This window comes from Narcine bancroftii, chromosome 14, assembly GCF_036971445.1.
Source record: "Narcine bancroftii isolate sNarBan1 chromosome 14, sNarBan1.hap1, whole genome shotgun sequence".
Taxonomy (NCBI): Eukaryota; Metazoa; Chordata; class Chondrichthyes; order Torpediniformes; family Narcinidae; genus Narcine; species Narcine bancroftii.
The window spans coordinates 43,028,573-43,050,653 of NC_091482.1; the positions used below are offsets into that span (position 1 = coordinate 43,028,573).

At 38.6% G+C, this 22,081-nt stretch overlaps 1 protein-coding gene across 3 annotated transcripts in view; it reads left to right on the forward strand.

Moving 5' to 3' along the window:
- The window catches only part of LOC138749470 (protein unc-13 homolog C-like), an 877,967-nt gene that overhangs the window by 626,584 nt on the left and 229,302 nt on the right, over positions 1-22,081 (forward strand). For all 3 annotated transcript variants that reach the window (XM_069910841.1, XM_069910842.1, XM_069910843.1), the window contains one exon: positions 17,402-17,552. In XM_069910841.1, the coding sequence (XP_069766942.1) occupies positions 17,402-17,552 (151 nt within the window). The remainder of the gene's footprint in view (positions 1-17,401; positions 17,553-22,081) is intronic.

A 22,081-nucleotide genomic window follows, 5' to 3' on the forward strand; every position in this document is an offset into this window, starting at 1 on the left:
TTAGTCTGGCAACTTAAAACAGAACAAGCTAAAAGAACCATATTGGCATCAAGGAAAAAGGACAAACAAATTACATATAACCCAATAGAGATTAATGAAAACTTCAAGGAATTCTACAAGCAATTATATCCAACTGAGAACAAAGGGAAAGAAGACAAAATAGATGAGTTTTTAGATAAAATTGAACTACCGAAATTGCAAGAAGAGGAGCAAAACAAATTGATAAAACCATTTGAAATAGAGGAAATACATTTAAAAATATATTTTAAAAAGCTACCGAACAATAAAATGCCTGGAGAGGACAGACTCCCAATAGAATTCGATAAAACATTTAAAAATTTATTAATTCCTCCTCTCCTGGAAGTAATGAACCAGATAGAAGAAACACAAAACTTGCCAGATTCATGTAAAACAGCAATAATTACAGTAATACCAAAGATGGGGAAAGATCCACTAACACCAGCATCGTATAGACCAATATCTCTACTTAACTCAGATTATAAGATAATAGCAAAACTATTAGCAAACAGATTGGCCGACTGTGTACCAAAAATAGTAAAACTAGATCAAACTGGATTTATTAAGAAAAGACGAACAATGGACAATGTCTGTAAGTTCGTTAACTTAATCCATGCAAGACCAGGAAATAAAACACCAACAGTGGCTGTTGCTTTAGACACAGAGAAAGCCTTTGACAGGGTAGAATGGAATTATTTATTCAAAGTATTACAGAGGTTCAACCTACCAGAGAAATATATTAATTGGATTAAAGCATTATATAAGGGACCAATGGCGAAGGTGACAGTAAATGGATATATATCGAACCAATTTAAATTAAGCAGGTCAACTAGGCAGGGATGTCCACTATCTCCCTCACTGTTCGCTTTAGCAATAGAACCATTGGCAGAACTGATAAGAACAGAAAATAAAATAAAAGGGATAAAAATAAAAGAGAAGGAATATAAAATAAGTTTATTGCAGATGACATCATAGTATACTTAATAGAACCAGAATTATCAATAAAAGAATTACATAAGAAATTGAAGGAATATGAAGAAATATCGGGGTACAAGATCAACGCAAATAAAAGTGAAGTGATGCCAATGAATAATGCGGATTACACAGAGTTTAGAAAAGAATCACCATTTAAATGGCAAACACAAGCAATCCGATACATAAGTATTAGATTAGATAATAATCTAGGCCACCTATACAAATTAAATTATTAGCCATTAATGAAGAAATTACAAGATGACTTATAACATTGGAAAGATTTACCACTAACATTGATAGGAAGAGTAAATTGCATTAAAATGAATATTTTCCCAAGGATACAATACCTATTTCAATCGTTACCAATTTCCTTAACAGAGAATTCTTCAATGAACTAAAGAAAATAATAAGGAAATTCTTATGGAAAGAGGGGATTCCGAGGATAGTGTTAGATAAATTAACAGAATGGTATAAACAAGGTGGTTTATGAAATGGCTTAAACTTCATAAACTTTAAAAATTATTATAGAGCAGCACAATTAAGATATCTATCAGATTTTTATCAATCAAGGGATAAACCAGATTGGACCAAGATAGAGCTAGATAAAATAGTGGAGAAGATACCAGAAGACATATTTATAAGTGGGATGGAAAATTGGTGCAATATAGAAGTTCACCAGTACTGCACCATCTACTCAACATTTGGAAGATTCACGTAGAAAGGGAATACAATAGAGAATTACATTTAAAGAAAAATTTTTAAAAAATTTAAAATGGTATGATTACAATATTACATCAGAAAACTACACAAAATAACCCCCCCCCCCCGTTAATTGTAACACAATATTAATAGGCTAACTTAAAATTAGTCCAACCCTCCCCCCCACAAAATAAAGAGTGAAGAGTTAATAAAATTAACAATATTATATATGGAAAAAAATACCCACTTACAAAAAAAGAGATAAAACATAACCTAAAAAAAATTCTAACAACAAAAAAAAATTGTCAATACTAAAATATCACGCTTAAACATATATTTAAATCAAACTTAAATGCATATAATTAGCAAACGGAGTCCACTTTAACTTATAAAAAGACATCTTATCCTGAATTGAAAAAGATATCCTTTCCATAGTCAAACAAAATTTCATTTCCAAATACCATTTATCTAAAGTTAGTATATTTCTATCTTTCCAAGTAAGTGCTATACATTTCTTAGCCACGACTAAAGCTAAATAGATAAATGAAATCTGATAATCCTCTAAACCTAAATCAATTAATGATTGCATGTTCCCTAATAAAAATATATCGGGATCTAATACAAGATGGATATTATATAAACTGTTAAAAATAGATTGAATACCTTTCCAAAACTGTGGCAATCGATCACAAAGCCAAACAGTGTGCAAAAAAGTATTGGCCGTCTGATCACATGGAAAACAAGAATCCAACTTACTAAGAACAATTTTTTTTATTTTCTCCGGCGTTAAACATAGCTGATGAATAAAATTATAATTAATCATCGCTAGTCTAGCATTAATTAATTTCCGAATACTATTCTGACAAATTTCCATCCAAGCTTCTTCAGCTATTTTATGTCCTAAATCTTTTTCCCATTTCAACTTATCTTTATCCCAGTCTTTTTTACTATCAATTTCTTGTAAAATACAATACAAATCAGATATATATCCCTTTTTTGGTATTGAAAGTACATCTTCTTCAAAACTAGATTCAGGCAATAAAATCATATGTCGACCTCATAACTGTTTTACAAAAGATCTTAATTGATAATATACAAATATAGAATTTGCACTAATACCATATTTCCTTTGTAATTCATCAAAGGAACAAAAACAACCCTCAGAAAAACAATCAGATAAATTTTTTATTCCCTTCTTTTCCCATTGTTTCAAAGTGGCATTGGAGACCGTAAAAGGAACAAGTTGATTATTATATATGGTAATCTTCCTGAATATATATTTTTAAGTCCCAATTTTTTAAGTTTACTTGTCCATAAATTCAATAAATGTTTCAATATTGGTACATCATAAGTTCGTAATAAATTTTTATTCCATCGAAACAAAAACTCATGAGGAAATATTTCTAAAATAACCACCATTTCTATCTTTACCCAACTAGGTGGGTCGTCCATATTCATTAATGCACTAAGAAATTTGAATTGAGCTGCTTCATAATAATGCTGAAAATTCGGTAATCTTAAACCTCCAAATTGAAAATCCCACATCAATTTTCTCATTGCTACTCTCGGAAATTTTCCCTTCCATAGAATTTTCTAATCGCTTTATATAAATCCTTAAAAAAACTTTTTTAAAAAAAATAAGGAATTGATTGAAACAAATATTGTATTCTAGGAAAAATATTCATTTTTATGGTATTAATCCTCCCTAGTAAACCCAGGTAGATCCCTCCACCTAATCAAATCTAATTTAATCCTTTTTATTAAAGGAAAATAATTAATTGAATATAATTCTTGAAATTCCGTATTAACATTAATTCCTAAATATTTAATTTGTCTAGTCCACTTCAAATTTGTAATATTTTTATATACTGAATAATCATCTTTACAAATTGGCAAAATTTCACTTTTAGCCCAATTTACTTTGTAACCAGATAATTGGCCATAAATTTCTAAACATTCTTGAATTGCAGGTAAAGAAGTATCCGGATCCACCAAATATAATAAAACATCATCAGCAAATAAATTAATCTTGTATTCCTCATTCAGAACTCTCATACCTTTAACATTTTCATTTTGACGTATTAATTGTGCTAAAGGTTCAATAACTATAGCAAATAAAGCAGGTGACAACGGACATCCTTGTCTAGTAGATCTTGTCAAACTAAAAGATTCTGAAATTTGGCCATTAGCAGCAATTCTAGCCTTCGGGCTATTATATAAAGCCTTTATCAACCCAATAAATGAAGAACCAAAACAAAATTTCTCAAGTACTTTGAACAGAAACTTCCATTCCACTCTGTCAAAAGCCTTTTCTGCATCCAATGAAACCACTATTGGATAATTCAACTGAAATTTAGATTTATTTATCAAGGTTATTAACTGTAAAATATTATCTGAAGCATACCTATTTTTTATAAATCCCGTTTGATCACCATGTATAATTTTAGGCAGATATTGAGCTAATCTTTATTACTTGGACAATCGAATTCTAATGTGATGATTGGGGGAGATTTGAATGTGGTTTTGGAGCCTTTATTGGATAAGTACCCAAGAGTAATTAAGAAGTCTAAGATGGCAATCCAAGTGACTAATATGATGGCAGATTTGAATTTAATTGATATTTGGCGAAGAGTTAATCCTACAGAGAAAGATTTTTCTTTTTATTCCTCGTGACATAATTCTTTTTCTAGAATTGATTATTTTTTAATATCAGCACATTTGCAGGATAGGGTTACATCTGTGGAGTATAAGGCTAGATTGGTTTCGGATCATTCACTATTGTTATTAGAATATTTGAGTTCACAAGCTCAAGATGGAGATTTAATACTATGCTATTGCAAAAATCAGAATTTATTAGTTTTTTAAAACAGCAAATTTAAATTTTTATTGGTATTAACTGTAATTCAGTTTCTAATCATTTTGTTTCATGGGATGCAATGAAAGCTTTTTTCCGAGGCCAAATTATCAGTTATGCCTCTAAAGTAAAGAAGGAGAGAATTAAAGAGATTGAAGACTTAGAGAAAAAGATAACTGCTACTGAAAAAGAATTTCAAAAACATGCTACCGAAACGCAAAAGAATCAGTTAACTAATTTAAAATTTAAATATAATAAATTACAAACATATCGGTTTGAATGTTTAATGAATCGAATAAGCATAAGTTTTATGAATGGGGTGAGAAAGCTCATAAAGTTTTGTCATGGCAATTAAAAAAGGAACAACTATCTAGGATTATACCAGCGATTAGAAAGAAATCAGGTATTATTTTTAATCAAAAGGAGATTAATGAGGAATTTTGTAATTTCTATAAACAATTGTATACTTCGGAATGTAAAGATGTAACTAGAGACGCAATAGATTCTTTCTTGAAAAATATTAACTTGCCACAATTGAATCAAGAAGACAGACAAGAGTTAGATAAACCTTTTACAGAAGATGAAATAGAAAGGGCAGTAAGAGACATGCCGAATGGAAAGACACCTGGTGAAGATGGGTTTTCTATAGTTTTATAAAGTTTTTTATGCTGATGTATCTTCTATTTATAAGGATGTATTACAACAAACTTACAATACTTTTCAATTACCTGAGTCTTGTTCTAACGCAATAATTACGGTTATACCAAAAAAAAGATAAAGACCTTTTACAGGTTTCTTCTTATAGACCAATATCGTTGTTAAATGTAGATTATAAAGTTGTAGTTAAAATTGTGGCTACCAAAATTATTATTGACGCAAAATCAACTAATCCCTTTCACAATAGATAACCTTTCCTTTAGAGAATGGGAGAGAAAAAGAATTAAAAGAATAGAAAATTGTTTTTTGGGAAATAATTTATTATCATTTGAACAAATGAAGTACAAATATGGAATAACTCATGGTACAATGTTAGCATAGCACCAACTGAAAACCTACTTAAAGGACAAATTGGGAAACCGACTGAGGTTACCAGAAGGAAGGAGCTTTGAATATGTGATTACAGACACAATGATAATTAAAAGATTTATAACAAATATGTACATCAAACTGCAAGAGAAAGAAAATGATGAAATAAGCTATAAACCCAAACAAAAGTTGGAACAAGATCTAAACATAAAGATAAAAAATGAAATATGGGAAAAGTTATGCTCCGGATCTATGAGAAATATAATAAATACGAGGTTACGCATGATACAATATAATTGGTTACACAGGCTATATATCACACCCCAAAAGTTAAATAAATGGGATCCAACATTATCAGATAGGTATTTTCGCTGTAAGAAGGAAACGGGAACAACAGTACATGCAATTTGGGCATGTGAGAAAGTGAAAATGTTTTGGGAAGATCTAAAGCAGATATTAAATAAAATCACAAAAAATGACATACCAAAAAATCCATGGATCTTTCTTCTAAGTAACATAAGAAGTAAGGAATTAGGCCTCAAATTGGATAAAGTGCAAAAAAGATTTATTATGATAGCCTTAACAGTAGCAAAAAAATGTATAATGTCAACTTGGAAAATGGAAGAGAGCCTGAGAATACAGCAATGGTACATAGAAATGAATAAATGTATTCCATTGGAAAAAATAACATATAATTTAAAAAATAAAGTCACATTATTTGAACAAATTTGGGAACCGTACATGGAACACAACAGAGAGGGCCTACTGCGGACCTCCACTCCCTAAAAGGATAGAATGAGAAGAAGATTAAATGAACTGACCCAGTAATGGCATTGTTTAATGTATTGTATATGTTGAACGTTTAGTGGGTAGGGAGGGGATGGGAAGGGGGGAAGGGAGAGGGGAATAGGGGAGAAAATGACACTGTGTATATTCAAGAGGGAAATGTTTGTGTGTATTTTGATTAATATGGTTCATAGTGTGAAAAATAAATTAAAAAATTTTAAAAAGAGAAGTATGAGGTGTTGCATTTTGGTAGATTAAACCAGGGCAGAACTTCCACGGTAAATGGTAGGGCACGGGGTAGTGTTGTGGAACTGAGAGACAGTAGTTCCTTGAAAGTGATGACATAATTAGATAGGGCAGTAAAGAAGATGTTTGCACACTTGTCTTCATTAGTCAGAGTGCTGAGTGCAAGAACAGGGACATCACTTAACACCTGCAAGATGTTGTTGAGACCAAACAGAGTATTTTGTGCTGTTCTAGCCACCCATCTATAGGAAAGATCCCATAAACTGGAAAAGATGTAGAAAATGTTCAAGAGAATGTTAGTGGGATAAAAATAAAGATAAGCTGGGACTCTTCTTCCTGGAGCATGCGGGAATTTATAAAATCATCAGCGGCGTAAGGTAAATAGTCATAATGTGACAGATTATGTTATGCTTTATATTGTATATAGATATAGTTTTGAAGGAGATAAATTGTGGTAGTTTTTTTTAAATGTAGGTCACATACAAACACTTCAACACAGACCTCATTTAAAATACCAGAGCCCTGTTCAAGTCAGATAGTCCAGACTCTGGTGCCTTTGCCCTTTGAAGTGTGCCTATAAGAACTTCACAAGTTAATTGGACATGCTGTGGAGTAATGGATTATTGTTTTGGAAAAGAACAGATGAACAAACTCAGAAGATTGGGTCCAGAGCCGCAGTCTGTCTGAGTGCCGTTGGCTGTTCTAAAAGGGTCATGTGGTTTTCTCTGAGTGAGAGAGAGAGAGTGAGAGGATTCAGTTCTACAGTTCAGCGGCAGCAGCTGGGACTGGAATGTGACAAGCTGGCAAACTTGTGGAAAGCCCCATTTTGAAGACAGGTTTTCAATGCTTAGTTCAGCCTGGTCAAAGCCAGTGTAGACCATACAAGAGGAGAGGACTGGCTACATAATGTTTCACTTGAAATAAGGGAAACAAAAAGGAATTCTGTGGTGACCTGAAAGAAAGAAGTTATCATCTGGAAAATTCTGATGGGGCAAGTTTCTTCAGCAAGACACTGAAGTGGCTAATCGGAAGGAATCAGATGATGTCCAATGAACAACAAATCTCTCTCTGTAAACCGACAAGAACCTTCCTGAGTGGTAACCATTTACCTTTCAAACACCAAACCCTGGTGAACTTCATAAATGTTAAATTCTATGCACAATATAAGAATTGCCTGATACCGGTAAACTTGGAGGAGTGAGAAGTGAGGTTGAACTGTAAATCAAAGAATTTTTCTGAACTTATACACACATTTCATACACGTGCACTTAGAATTAGAAGGGGGTTAAATTAGGTTAAGTTAGGTTAGTAGTAATAAGTTAGAGTTTGATCCTGTTTTCATGTTTAAAAAAAATTAAAAGCAACTTTTGTTTAAGTAACCATTTGTCTTGGTGAATATCTGTTGCTGCTGGGTTTTGGGCTCATTTGTCTTTTTTTCCAGGGTGGGAATTCTAAAAAGAATGGAAATATTAAAATGCTCTAAGGGGACCAGAGGATGCTGGGGATATGGAACAAGGGGCCAGAGGAAGTGGTAGAAGTGAGATCATTATAAGGTACTTAGATAGGTGCATAGATAGGAAATGTTTAGAGGGATATGGGGAGAAACATGAAAGCCTACAGATGCTGTGATTGTAGTAGAAACACAGAATTAGTGGAGGGGCTCAGCTAGTCTCGCAGTGTCCATCGGAGGTAAAGATATATAACATGTTTTGAGCCCTTCTTCAAGGCATATGGGGCTTGGGACATCCATATGACAGATATGGGACGTTCAAATAAAGAACTTGGCTATCATGGAGAAGGTGGGACGTGCTCTTCATCTCTATGACTTTCGGACATGGACCAAATAGTGAGCAGAGCCCAGCAAGCCACGTGGCACTGCAGAGTGGTCTTGGTTTAGCACTGGCTCTCATTGCACAAGGTTTAGCAGTGTCACAACTGAATAAGATTAGGATACAAGGGCTACTTCGACTAGCTCTGCTCAAGGATCATTTCACCTGAATATTGAATTAAAGCAGATATTCATGGAGGTTGAAGCAGAAAATGCTATTGTGAAAACCCAAAAGAAGTTGATATGCAAACTTAGAGTAATATTCCTGACAGAACTTGGATCAGAAGTATGTGGCTGGCAATGAACTGTGAAGGCAATTTTGGTGACAATAGGACATTAAATGGAAAGGAGGGGACCCCGTTTGGAAATGCATTCGGCCTGTGAGGAACCGGGAGTAAATAGTACTGATGCTGTAACTTTTAAGGGAAAAAAACTATTTTCAAATTATTTATCGGTGATTGACATACAAATTGCCACTGCCAATAATCAGTCAAGACAACTCACTTCTGCAAGTTCAACAGATATTATTTACAGCAATCAACATCATAGCACACATTTATGCTGTGAGGTTTTACAGGATGCACAGCCAGCACCTTTTTCCCAGGGCATCAATGGCCAATGCAAAGGTTATCTGTTCAAGGTGAGTGGAGGAAAGTTTAGGGGAGACATCCGAGGTAGGTTTATTTTTTTACACGGGTGGGTGCCTTGAATATGCAGAACCTAGAACATATAAAATAGAAATCAACAGCACAGTACAGGCCCTTCAGCCCATAATGGTGTGCCAACCCAATAACCTACCGTAACAACTGCCTAGAATTTCACTCCTGCATAAGCCTCCATTGTTCTCAGTCCCACGTATTTATCTTATAGTCTCTGAAACGATCCTATTTTACCCGTCTCCACCACCATTGCTGGCAGTGCATTTGATGCACACACAACACTCTGTGTGAAGAACTTACTTCTTCGAACCTCCTGTACTTACTCCTAAACACATTAAAAATATCCCCTTCATGTTAGCCATTTCATCCCTGGGAAAAACCCTCTCATCAGCTTGTACACCTCTATCAGGTCACCCCTCCAAGGAGAAAAGACCAACTTCACTCAACTTGTCCTTATAAGGCACGGGCTCCAATCCAGGCGGCGTCTTTGTAAATCTCCTCTGCACCCTCTTTATAGCATCCCTGTAGTAGTGAATGTAATATTCCAAGTGGGGTCTAACTGACATTGTTGTATTACTCACAAACTTGATCCTCGAATGATGAAGGACAACACACCATAAACCTTCTTAACAAAACTATAAACCTGGGCAGCAGCTTTAATGGTCCTATGGACATGGATCCCCAAGATCTCTCAGTTCATCCACACTGTTCACAGTTGTCCCATTAATATTGTATTCTGCCTTCAAATATGACCTGCCGAAATGAACCACTTCACACTTTTCTGGGTTAAACTCCATCTGCCATTTCTCATCCCAGCTCTGCATCCAATCAATGTTCTTCTGTAACTTCTGGCAATCCTTCAGACCATCTACAACACTACACACTTTCATGTCATCTACAAACTTACTAACACACCCTTCCACTTCTTCATCCAGTTGAGAGGGGTCCCAGAACAGATCCCTGCAGAACACCATTGATCACTGACCTCCATGCAGAACACAAACCATCTACAACCACCCTCTGCCTTCTCTGGACAAGCTAATTCTATATCCACAAAACAAGTCTTCAATGGATTCTATGCCTTCTTCCTTTCTGAATGAGCTTGCATGGGGAACCTTATCAAATAACTTAGTGAAATCCATATCCACTGCCTCCACTGCTCTACCTTCATCAATATTTATCGCTACATCCTCAAAGAATTCAATCAGGCTCATGAAACTCTGTCTTCCCCTTACAAAGCTATGATGACAATCCCTAATCAGATTATACCTCTCTAAATGCTTGTAAATCCTGTCTCTCAGGATCTTCTCCAACAGTAATACCCACTGGTCTATAATTTCCTGAGTTATCTGCACCCCCTTTCTTGAACAGTGGAACAATATTTGCAACCCTCCATCCTCTGGTACTTTTTTTTCCCTACTTGCGATGCAAATATCTTCACTAGTGACTTAGAAATTTCTTCCCTCTCTTCCACAGTAGACTTGGTCCTGGCAAATTATCCAGCTTCATGCTTTTCAACAGCTCCAACAATGCTCTTTCTTAATATCAATATGCTATTGCGCCTTCTACTGTGATTAAATGCTTTGAGAGGCAGGTCATGGCCAGAATTAACACATATAAAAGCAAAGGTCTGGACCCACTGCAATTCGCCTATCGTCACAATCGTTCCACAGCAGATGCAATATTTCTGGCTTTCCACTCAGCTCTGGATTACCTCGAAAACAAGCAATTCATACATATGGCTGCTCTTCATAGACTACAGTTTGACCTTCAATACCATTATTCACTCAGTGCTGTCAAGAAGCTACAAATTCTAGGCTCCACTCTGTACTCCACTCTGCAACTGGATCCTTCACTTCCTTATCGGAAGACCACAGTCAGTATGAATTGGAATCAACCCTCCTCCTCACTGATTATCAACACAGGCACACTCCAAGGATGTGTTCTTAGCCCACTGCTCTACTCATTATACACCCATGACTGTGTGGCCAGGCACAATTCCAACGCCATCTACAAGTTTGTCGATGACACCAAAGTTATCAGCAGAATCACAAAGGGCCTTGAGGAATTGAACAGGAGGGAGACAGATCAGCTCGTTGAATGGTGTAAGGACAACTTAACATCAGAAAGAGATGATTATGGACTCAGGAGAAAGTCAGGGGAACACGATCCAGTCCTGATCGAGCGGTCAGTTGTGGAGAGAGACAAGAATTTCAAATTTCTGGGTGTCAACATCTCCAAGGATCTGGCCTGGAGCCTCCATGTTGATGCAATCACAAGCGGCTAAACTTTGTGAGGTGTCTGAGGAGATTCGGTATCTTACTGAAGATTCTCATAAACTTCTACAGGTGGAGAGCCTTCTGACTGATTGCATCACTGTCTGGTATGGAGGCACCAACTCTCAGTTCAACAATAAACTCCAGCGGGTTGTTAACATGACCTGCTATATCACAGGCACTAGACTTCACTCCATCAAGGACATCGACATGAAGCAGTAACTTAAAAAAGCAGCCTCTATCCTCAAAGACCCCCACCACCCAGGCCATGCCCTTCACTCTGATACCATCAGAGCCTAGAGAAAAGCACTCAGTGGCACAAGGACAGCTTCTTCCCCACTGCCACAGATTCCTGAATAATCAGTGAGCCAAAGACACTGTCGTACGTTTTGTGCACTATTTGTAAAAATGTTATAAGCTGGTTATAATATGTTATTTCTGCTCTGTGATGTTGTTGCAAAACAGGATTTGTTCATGGCAATAAATTCTGATTCTGATTCTGATTCTGATTCTTAGTCTGCCCCAAATCATCCTAACAATTGCCGAGGTACCTTTTGCAACTGTATACAGAAGCAAAGTATTCATTAACGATCTTTGGTACCTCCTCGCACTCTTTGCAGAAGTTTTTATTAACACCTCTGATGGGTCCCATCCTCACACAACACATGCACTGGCAGAGGCTGTGGAGGAGGCTGGTGAAATGGAGACATATAAAATGCTTAGCTAGGCACATGGATGTAAAAAAAATAGGGTTGTGGGCTGAGAAGGAGGGAAGGGTGAATGATGTGGAATGGGTTTATATAGGTCGGCATAATATTGTGGGCCGAAGAGTCTTTACTATGCTGAACAGTTCTGTGAATCAAGCCTGGAAGATTCAGTCTGCTAGCTTACAATCTCAAGACATAGTTAAGTGCTGTGTAAATACAATGTGTGAAAGCATTACAAAAATAAGTATTGAGGATTTTCATCGACAATGTTACAAATGGAGGGATGGGTAATGGAAGCAACCTAAGTAGTTCCAAATTTCTGTGATGTGCTGTAAATGTCTCTATTGTGAAGTTTATCTTTAGACCCCCACCACATTCAATGTAATTATTATTGCCTGGGCCTATGACACCATGGCAGATACTATAACAGCAACAAGGTATTCCATTCTTACTTCAACAACAGCACTTCTTCTGCTGAAACAAAGTGTGGACTGGAGTATATAACTCATGAGAATTATATGGTAGCCAGGAAGGAACTTAAGAAAGGATTTAGGAGAGCTAGAAGGGGGCATAAGAAGGCTTCTCTGGAGCATGTAGGATTAAGGAAAATCCTATGGTGTTCTATCCAGACGTGAAGAACAGATTGATGACGAGAATAAAGGTAGGACCACTTAAGAATGAAGGAGGCAACATGTGCCTGGAGGCAGAGGAGGTTGCAAAGGTCCTAAATGAATACTTTGCTTCAGTATTCACCAGATATCAGGGTGAGGTCAGAACAGAACAAGCTTGTGTGCTGGAGGTTAAGAAAGAGGAAGTGCTGGATCTTCTCAAAAACATTAGGAATGATAAGTCCCCAGGGCTGGATGAGTTACAGATGAGATTGCTCTGGTAAGGGAGGGAAGGTCTCCTTGTTTAAAAAAGGTAACATGGAGAATCCTGGGAATTGTAGAGCAGTGAGTCTTACATCAATGGTGGGCAAACTATTCAGAAAGTCATGAGGCCTGGGATCCATGGAACCTTAAGTATGTGGATTCAGAATTGGCTTGCCTGTAGAAAGCAGAATTATAATGGACAGAAAGTCTTCTTCCTGGAGGTTAGTGACTAGTGGAGATCTGCAGGATCAGTACTGGGACCTTTTATCTTTGTTATTTTTATAAATAACCTGAACAAAGATGTATGGGGTGGGTCAGTAAGTCTGCAGATGATGGGAAGGTTGGTGGAGTTGTGGATAGTGTTGAAGGTTGTCATAGTTTACATCAGGATGTAAACAGCATGCAGAATTGGTCAGTAAAGTGGCAGATGGAGTTCAATCCATCTAGGGTTTTTCTCTTTGGACTGAAGTAGGATGAGAGTTGACTAAATGGAGGTCTACAAGGTTCTGAGAGGCCTAGATAGCCAGCACTTTTTTCAAATGGTGGGAATAGCAATAGCAGAGGACATCTGTACAAAGAGAAGGGAGAACATTCTAGGGAAGACATCAGGGTTAAGTTTCTGACATGGGTGTCTGGAATGCATTGTCAGACTGGCAGTGGAGGCTGGAACAATAGGGACATTTAAGAGACTCTTAGACACCCACATGGATGAAAGAAAAATAGAGGGCTATGACGTAGAAAGATTTTTTTTGGTAGGTTTATATGGGCTGGCACAACATCGTGGGCTGTAATATTCGATCTTCTCTGAAGACACATTTGTTTTGTCAGGGATGTTGTTCTCTGGTGCCACAAGTCATCTAAATACCGTGGAGAGCAGCAGTGGGGGTTTTCAACTCAGTACCTTCCATACACTTTGAAAATTTTCCCCTTCACTTTCCCATTTTAGTACCTTTGAGTAAAATGGTCAGTCACTTCACCACAAGCTTGATTTATTTGCTGTCGCTTACTGAAAGATTTCTCAGGGATGTCAAAGATGTACAAACCAAGCGTATGATTTCTTTCAATAATAATACAGTAAAACTGACATTGTAAAAGTCCATAAAAAACACATCTTGGGAGCTGAAATGTTTCTAATTAAAATTCTTCGAGGCTTCTCATTGCTAGAAGGAAATTAGCTGATACCTTCAAATAATGGATGACATTCTTTGTAGTGTTATTTAACCCATGCTCTTGACACAATTGCATGAGTATTACCACTGACATAACTGAGACCTGGCACTGGGAGGTTCAAGCCAATAATGAACATTACTGTATTACCCTATTTCATTTTCCTTTGTTTATTAACTGTTCGTCCCTGTGCATCTGCCCCAAAGCCACTGGGACTGCTGTTTTAATTCAGTGGATGATCACTGGCTCAAAGATTGATACTTCATCACCAATCTTACTTGTGTGATTTACAAGTGTGACCGTGAGTCAATCGCTCCATTGTCACAGGGCCAGGCCAACCCAATACCAGGATTGAGCTTCCAAGGCAGATGTGTTAGGCAAAGTACCGTCAGGACCAAATGAAACAAAATGAACCATGAGAAGTCAAGTCAAGTTTATTGGCATCTGATTGTACAAGAACAACCCAACAAAACAGTGTTCTCCAGTCCTCGGGACAAAACACACAGACACATCACCAGACATATCACACATACAGACAAACAATAAATATGCAAGGTAAGTATTTAATCTATATAGCTAAGTAAATATTGCTTCATACAATTGAGAGTCTCAGATGATCAGAGTGAGTGGTTCTTTTGGTGGTTCAGCACTGCCGGTGGGAAGAAGCTGTTCCCCAGCCTGGTGGTGCTGGCTCTGATCCTCCTGTATCTCTTCTCCAATGGGAGGAGCTGAAATATGCTGTGTGCATCTTCAGACAACGATCCTGGTAGATCTTGTCGATGGAGGAGAGGAAGATTACAGTGATCCACTTTTCCACACTTGTGGTCCTGTGGATTGACCTCCAATCCATTTCTCTGCAGCAACTTCACTATTTTTGTGATGGAGCTGGCCAGGACACTCTCGATAAATCTCTATAGAAGGTTGACATAATGGTGGCCAGTCGCGTTACCCACTTATGTCCACTTGAGATATGAAACTATGTATGAAAGCAGCTGCTTAAAAATAGGTGTGGGGCTATGAATTAAACTATGTGGTGCCTGAAAGATTCAAATGATCTCTTACGCACAATGTGATCTTCTTAGGATGGACTGTGAAGTCTTGGTTTGGATGGACAATTTGGAGAGAAATTTCTGAGTCATTTTGAAGTAATAAATGTACTTTGAGGGGGTTCCAAAGTATGGCAGTCCCATTAAACTAATTTCAAACAGAAACCGAACCTCCATGAAGGGTTTCAGTTCAAAACTGCGCCGATTCTTCTTCTCTCCCTCTTGAGTTCCTCCAGTAGAGCTTCAAATTCCAGCATCTGCCCTTTCTCGTGTGGCTACTGCTGCTGCTGGGTAGAGTTGAAGTGGATAAGGGCAGTGAAGGGTGGGAGACTGCTATTAATGATGCAAGAACAGGAGGAGTGGAAGCAAATATCAGCCAGATATCTGAATAAGTGATCAGGTTTATGGGTGGAATTCAATCTCAGCATTAGTTAGACTCACCTCACCTCAGTAGAAGAAAAAAATGTGAGAGTCAGTTAGAAAGAACATTCATAAAATATCGATGACATTAGACAGGTTACATTGATTTATGAAAAGGAAATAGTGTTTGACAATGTTTCTTTGATATAACTGATGTTCCCCAGGGATCGATAATGTTATTTGTGATATATATAGAAATGAGATGAATGATAAAGTAGGTGAGTTTGTAAGTAAGTTTGCAGATGAATCAAAGATTGGGGGAGTTATGGAAAGTGTAGAGAGCTATTAGGCTGTTCAAACAGAATAAATCAGGTACAGACATAGAGAAGTAGAAGATGGAGTTTAATCTGGAGAAGCATGAGGTGTTGCATTTTGGGAGGTCAAATCTACAGGGATTGCGTACAGTTAAGGGTAGGGCATTTGACAGTATTCTTGTGGCCTGGGGGTAATAAGGGGAATTGCCTGCTTGGTTTCAATGGGCAGGGCATTGACTATAGAAGTGGGAGCAGAATTGGGCTATTCAGCCCAAAAAGGCTGTTCCATCATTCAAATCATGGCTAATATATTTTTCCTCTCGAGCCCATTATCCTGCCTTCTCTCGTCACCTTTGACACCCTTACTCATCAAGAACCTATCAACCTTTAGTGAGGTGGCCCCTACAGCCATCTGTGCAACAAATTCCACAGATTCACCACCCTCTGGCTGCAGAAATTTTTCCTTTAAAGGGGTCTTTTTATTGTGCTTTCTGATCCTAGGCTCTCCCACTACTGGAAATATCTTCTCCATGTCCACTTCATCCAGCCCTTCCCCATCTCAGTAGATAAGCAACTCGTGCTGCAGCTGTAGAACATTTTGTTTAGGCCACTTTTGGCTTTACTGTGTGAAGTTCTGGCCACCCCATTGCATAAAGGATATGGAAGCTTTGGAGAGGGTGTAGAGGAGGTTCACCAGGATGTGGCCTGCCTTACAGGGTATGAGGTATGGCGAATGAGTGGACAAACTTGCATTACTTTCTCCGGAGTGTAAGAGACTGAGGGGAGACATGATAGAGGTATATAAAATCATGAGAGATACTGATGGGCTTTCCCCCCCCCCCGCACACTCACTCGAGGAAGTGTTTAAGGTGAGGGGGAGGCAGTTTAAATATGGGCAAATATTTTACGCAGGGAGTGGTGGATGCCTGAAACAGGCTGCCAGGAGTAGTGGTGGAAGCAGATACAAAAATGGTGTTTCAGAGGCTTTTGCATAGACTCTTGAATATGAAGGGGATGAAGGGATGTGTATCAGGTGCAAGTAGCAGAGTTTTAGTTTGGTTTGGACATTGTGTTTGGCAGAGACATGTGGGCTAATGAACCTCTTCCTGCACTCTACTCTTCGGTGTAAGGGGGGATCTAGCTGCAGAATCATTTCATACAACAAGATATGGATCCTTTGGTTCACTAAGTTCCCCGTCAACATTTTTGCCCATCTTCACAAATCCCATTTGTCTGCATTAAGCCTGTGTCTTTCTCTGCCTTCCATGTTCAGGAGCCGGGCTCAATGCCTCCTAAGCACGTGACTGTGATTCCGCCCGCTCACCTGACAACAGATCAAGCACTCTCTACACAACCACATCCTTACTGCTGTACAGTGACCATGTGCTGTATATCCAGTGTTTTGTAAAGTTGTTCCAGCTTCTGTGCCTCTTCTTACGATGATGCTTTGTTCAAATCACCTTTGACCTGTGTTGTTTTATCTATGCCTTATACCTTAAGATATAAGTTGGTCTTGGAAAAAAAATGAGCTGAAGTCCTTGTTAATGCTTGTGTTTTCTTTCTTGTAGGCATTTCTCCTGCCTGTCATCCAAATACATGTGTCCAGGGGTACCAGCAGTAATGAGCACCTTGTTGGCCAATATTAATGCCTATTTTGCACACACCACAGCTACAACAAATGTTTCAGCCTCAGATCGATTTGCTGCCTCTAATTTTGGAGTAAGTCCAATATAGTTTGTAATTTTTGATGTAATCCCACTGAGCAGATAAATGGAGGATCCATTGCATGTATGAGAAGAGGCATTGATGTGTGAAAAATACCACAGAAACTTGAACTGATTGTGATCCATTTGTTTCTTTTCATTTTATATTATTTCCCTGTTACATAGAAGGAGGCTATTGGCCATTGAATCGAAGACAGCTGTCAGAGAAATCTTATCAATCTGGTTTCTCTGTAAATATTCATGCCTATCAACTTCCCCTCTCCCCTCCTCATTCTTCTGCCATCTCCCTTGACCAAGGGGATTTTATATGAGCCATTTAAAGTCCTAGCCAGCATGTCTTAGATCCAGGGAAAGCTCACTCAGTCACACGGTTGGAGACCCCCAGGAGAAGCCCACCCAGTCACAGGGAAAGTGAGCCATAACCAGACAGACAGCAGCCCAACCATGGAACTTGCGGCATCAGAGTGAACTCTTCTGGCCATGCCCTGCTCACTTGCCCACGTTCGGTGCTTGCAATCACTCAAGATCAATGTACAGGAAATAACTGCTGGCACGATGTGCACGGATCAGTCACTTATCTATTGTTAAATGCTCAGAGTTTATTGAATTCATGGGAACTGCCTTTTGATTCATTAATTACCTGCACTTGCCACATTTAATATTTAATGTCTCAATTCAATTTTAGGGTAGCACAACATTGAAGCCTTGCCTTGTACAACTTAGCACATTTCCGTTTTAATTTGGAGAAAAGTAACAGAGTAGAAATAAGCTTTTAGCCTCTGGAAAGGCTTTATGTTGAGTTCTGTGCTTCATGGATGTACAAACTTAAAATTTTGCAACTCACTGTCCAGATAAATATATTTGTGTAAGGAATGTATTAAAATTAGTAATTTTAATGCATGTCAAGTTCCTAATTTGATTTTTTTACTTCTCAGGCTTAGTGATTAGAGATCTTTCATGGGCTGATTCATACTTCATACATCCTCTCAACTTTCATCACTGAGCGCACAAGCTTGAAGTAACGACTTCAGTGGAGAACAGAACAGGAAAACTGGGCCTGTTTTTCTTCAAGAGTATAGCCATAATAAAGCCAAATATTGGAGAGGATTCTTAGGGACAAGATTAATGAGCATTTAGAAAAGCAGAATCTTCTCAGCATGGCTTTGTGAGCGGTAGTTTGCGCCTCATGAACCTAGTTGCATTTTTCAAGGAGGTGACAAAAGGAAATCAATCAAGGCAGTGGATGTGGGGTATCTGGATTTTAGGAATGTGTGTTTGACAAGATCCCCCATGGTAACTCATTCAGAAAGTTATAAGGCATGGGATCCAAGGAACCTTGGCTGCCTGGATTCTGTAGAAAGTGATAGGGCTTTTCTCTTGGGAGCGACGAAGGATGAGAGGTGACTTAATAGGCAGATTGTGAGATGTGTAGTTTGTATTTTGTCTGGCTTGCAGCAAGGAAGTACTGGTGAGATGGTTGAGCCTTGATTCTCTCTTGACAATACCTTCCACCAATGGTTCTGCAAAGACGGACTTGTGCATTTGTGAGATTGCTTTCTGCCTCATGCCATTTGAAGGTTCATTCCATGCCATCAGTATGGTGTTTCCAAACTGACCTTCAGGTTCATTTCACATACATTCTACAAGGTCCCATCTTCCTCTGTACATCTCAGGAGTCTGCAGGGTTCGTCAGGATATCTTCACCGTTTCAATCAAATTTCTAAACCATTTTATTTACTCTTGCCACTGAAGCTGTATGTGGATCCATAAGTCCAGTTCAATGCAGCTCTTTACATAAGAAAGGCACCAGGGATAAGCCAGAAAACTACAAATCAATGATCCTTACAGAGTTGTTAGGGAAGTTATTGGTGAATATTTCATGAAGTAAGATTGATATACATTTGAAAAAAACAGGATCTGATCAAATTAAACAAGATAGCAGATGATGGGGTTGAATGCAATATACAAACGAGCTGGAGAAACTCAACAGATTGGCCAAAGGGTAACCAACATTTCGGGCATGGGCCCTTTTTCAGCTATGCCCTTTTGTCTGTTGCAGGTATGTCCATGTGGATTTGTGTGGGGGAAATTCATTTCACTAATTTGACAGTTTTATCAGGAAGCCACGAAGAAGACTAATGAAGGCAGAGTAGTTGATGCCTTCTACATGGACTTTAGCAAGTCCCATATAGTAGGATGTTCCTGAAGGTCAGGGCACCTGGTATCCAAGGTGAGCTGACTAATCACATCCAATATTGGCTCGATGATAGGATGCAGTGGGCATGGTGCATGTGTTTCTCTGGTGGAAAATTTGTGATTTTTCTGTCTGTGCTGCAGGGACCTTTCCTGGCATCCTTGTTTGTGATGTTTATTAACATCTTGGATGAGAATATAAGAGATAAATTTGCAATATAATGTGATAATTGATGGTGTTGTGGATATTGAGGAAGGTTGCCCAAGGTACAGGAGGGTGTAGATCAGATGGGAAGTTGGGGAGAGGATTGGCAGGTGAAACCCAATCCCAATAACTGCAAGCTGATGCACTTTGTGACGACAAATCAGGAAAGGACAAAAGCACACAATGGTTAATGAGCAGAGGGACCTTGGGCTTCAAGCCCTTAGTGTCCTGCAAGTGGTTGCACAGATAGATTGAAGGTGAAGAAGGCACGTGGCATTGTCACCTTCAGAGGTCGGGGCATAGAATATAAGAGTTAGAATGTTTTGTTGTAACTTTACAAATCCCTGATAGGGACCTGGGAATACAGATACATAATTCTCTAAAAGTGGTGTCCCAGGTGGATAGGGCTGTAAAGAGAGCTTTTGGCATATTGGCCTTCATAAATCAAAGTATTGTGTTTAAGAACTGGGATGTTATAGTGAAGTTGTCAGAGACATTGGTAAGGACACATTTGGACCATTGTCTGTAGTTTTGGCCACCTAATACAGGAAAGATACAAATAAGACAGAAAGAGAAGATTTACTAGGATGTTGCCTGGACTTCAGGAACTGAGTAACAGGGAAAGGTTAAACAAGTTAGGACTTTATTCCCTGGAGTGTAGAAGACCGAGGGGAGATTTGATAGAGGTATTTAAAATTATCAGGGGGTTAGATAGAGCAAATGTAGATAGTTTTTTTTTCCACTAAGGGTTGGTGAGATGCAAATAAGAGGACATGGGCTAAGAGCAAAAGGGGAAAAGTTTAAGGGAAACATGAGGGGAGCATCTTCACACAGAGAGTGGAGGGAGTGGTGAATGAGCTGCAAGCTGAGGTTGAGAATGCAGGTTCAATTTTAACGATGGAGAAGAATTTGGACAGGTACGTGGATGGGAGATGTATCGAGGGCTATGGACGAGGTGCAGATCAATGGGATTAGGCCAAAAAATATGGTTCAGCACAGAGAAGAAGGGCCAAAGGGGCCTATTTCCATGCTGCAGTGTTCTATGGTTCTAACTGCATTTGAAATTCTAGTCACCACACACTAGGGAGGATGTGATTGCAGTGGAGAGAGTGCAGAGGAGGCTCACCAGGATGTAGCGTTCATTGGAAGACTTCAGTTTTGGTGAGAGATTCAACAGGCTTCTCTGGAGCGAAGGAGGTTGATAGGTGACTTGCTAGAGGTACAGTAGGTAAAATCATGAGAGGGCATAAGTAAGGTGGAGACTCAAAACCTTTCCCTTCCAAACAATAACTAATCAAAGTTTCAGGTGTGAGAAATGAGTTTTAAAGAGGGGTTCAGGAGTAAGTTTGTTCACACAGGCAGCTGTTAGTATCAAGAATGTGTTTCCAGAAGAGGTGGTGGAATCAAATACAATTGATGTGATATGGAGAGATGTTGACAACCATTTAAATAGGCAAGGTATAGAAGGCTAAGATCTTGATGTGGCCTATGAGATCAGTGTAGATGGACATTGATGCCGTGGACCGAAGGGCCTGTGCTGTCTCACTGTGACTTATGGAATTTAGGTCATTTTTCATGTACCCTATTATTCTGAGGCTGATTTCCTGTTACCATAAAATACTTGGCCTCTGGCCTCAGTTTTCCATCATGGCCTTGGTGAAGGCTCCTGCAGTCTGAGGTCTGCCTCAGTGTAGGTGGCTCATTGCACCCGAACCATGGGTTTCACAGCTGCTCAGATCCCAGCTCAGGTCAGCAGCTCCTGATCCAATCAGTCTCACCAGTGGTGAAATTGAAAGCTCAAAAATAAGGTTCAAAAACTTAAAGTTTATTTCTTATTACCCCTTGTGTTGTCAGCTTTACTGCATGAGGACCCACTGAACAAATTCTGCTTCATCTAATCCCAGAGCACTATTAGGGAAGTTAAAATCACCTATAACAATCCTGATTTGTAATCTTGTAAATTAAAATGCACAAAAATATTAAAAGAATCAGGGGTGCACTGGTACTGGACCCCCCCCCCGCCCCCCCAACATTGCTGAGTACTATTCTGGACATACAAGGAACCTGTTTCTCCCATGAGCAATCGTCCTTCTTCCGTTTGCTCTCAGTTTTACAAGGCAAACTAC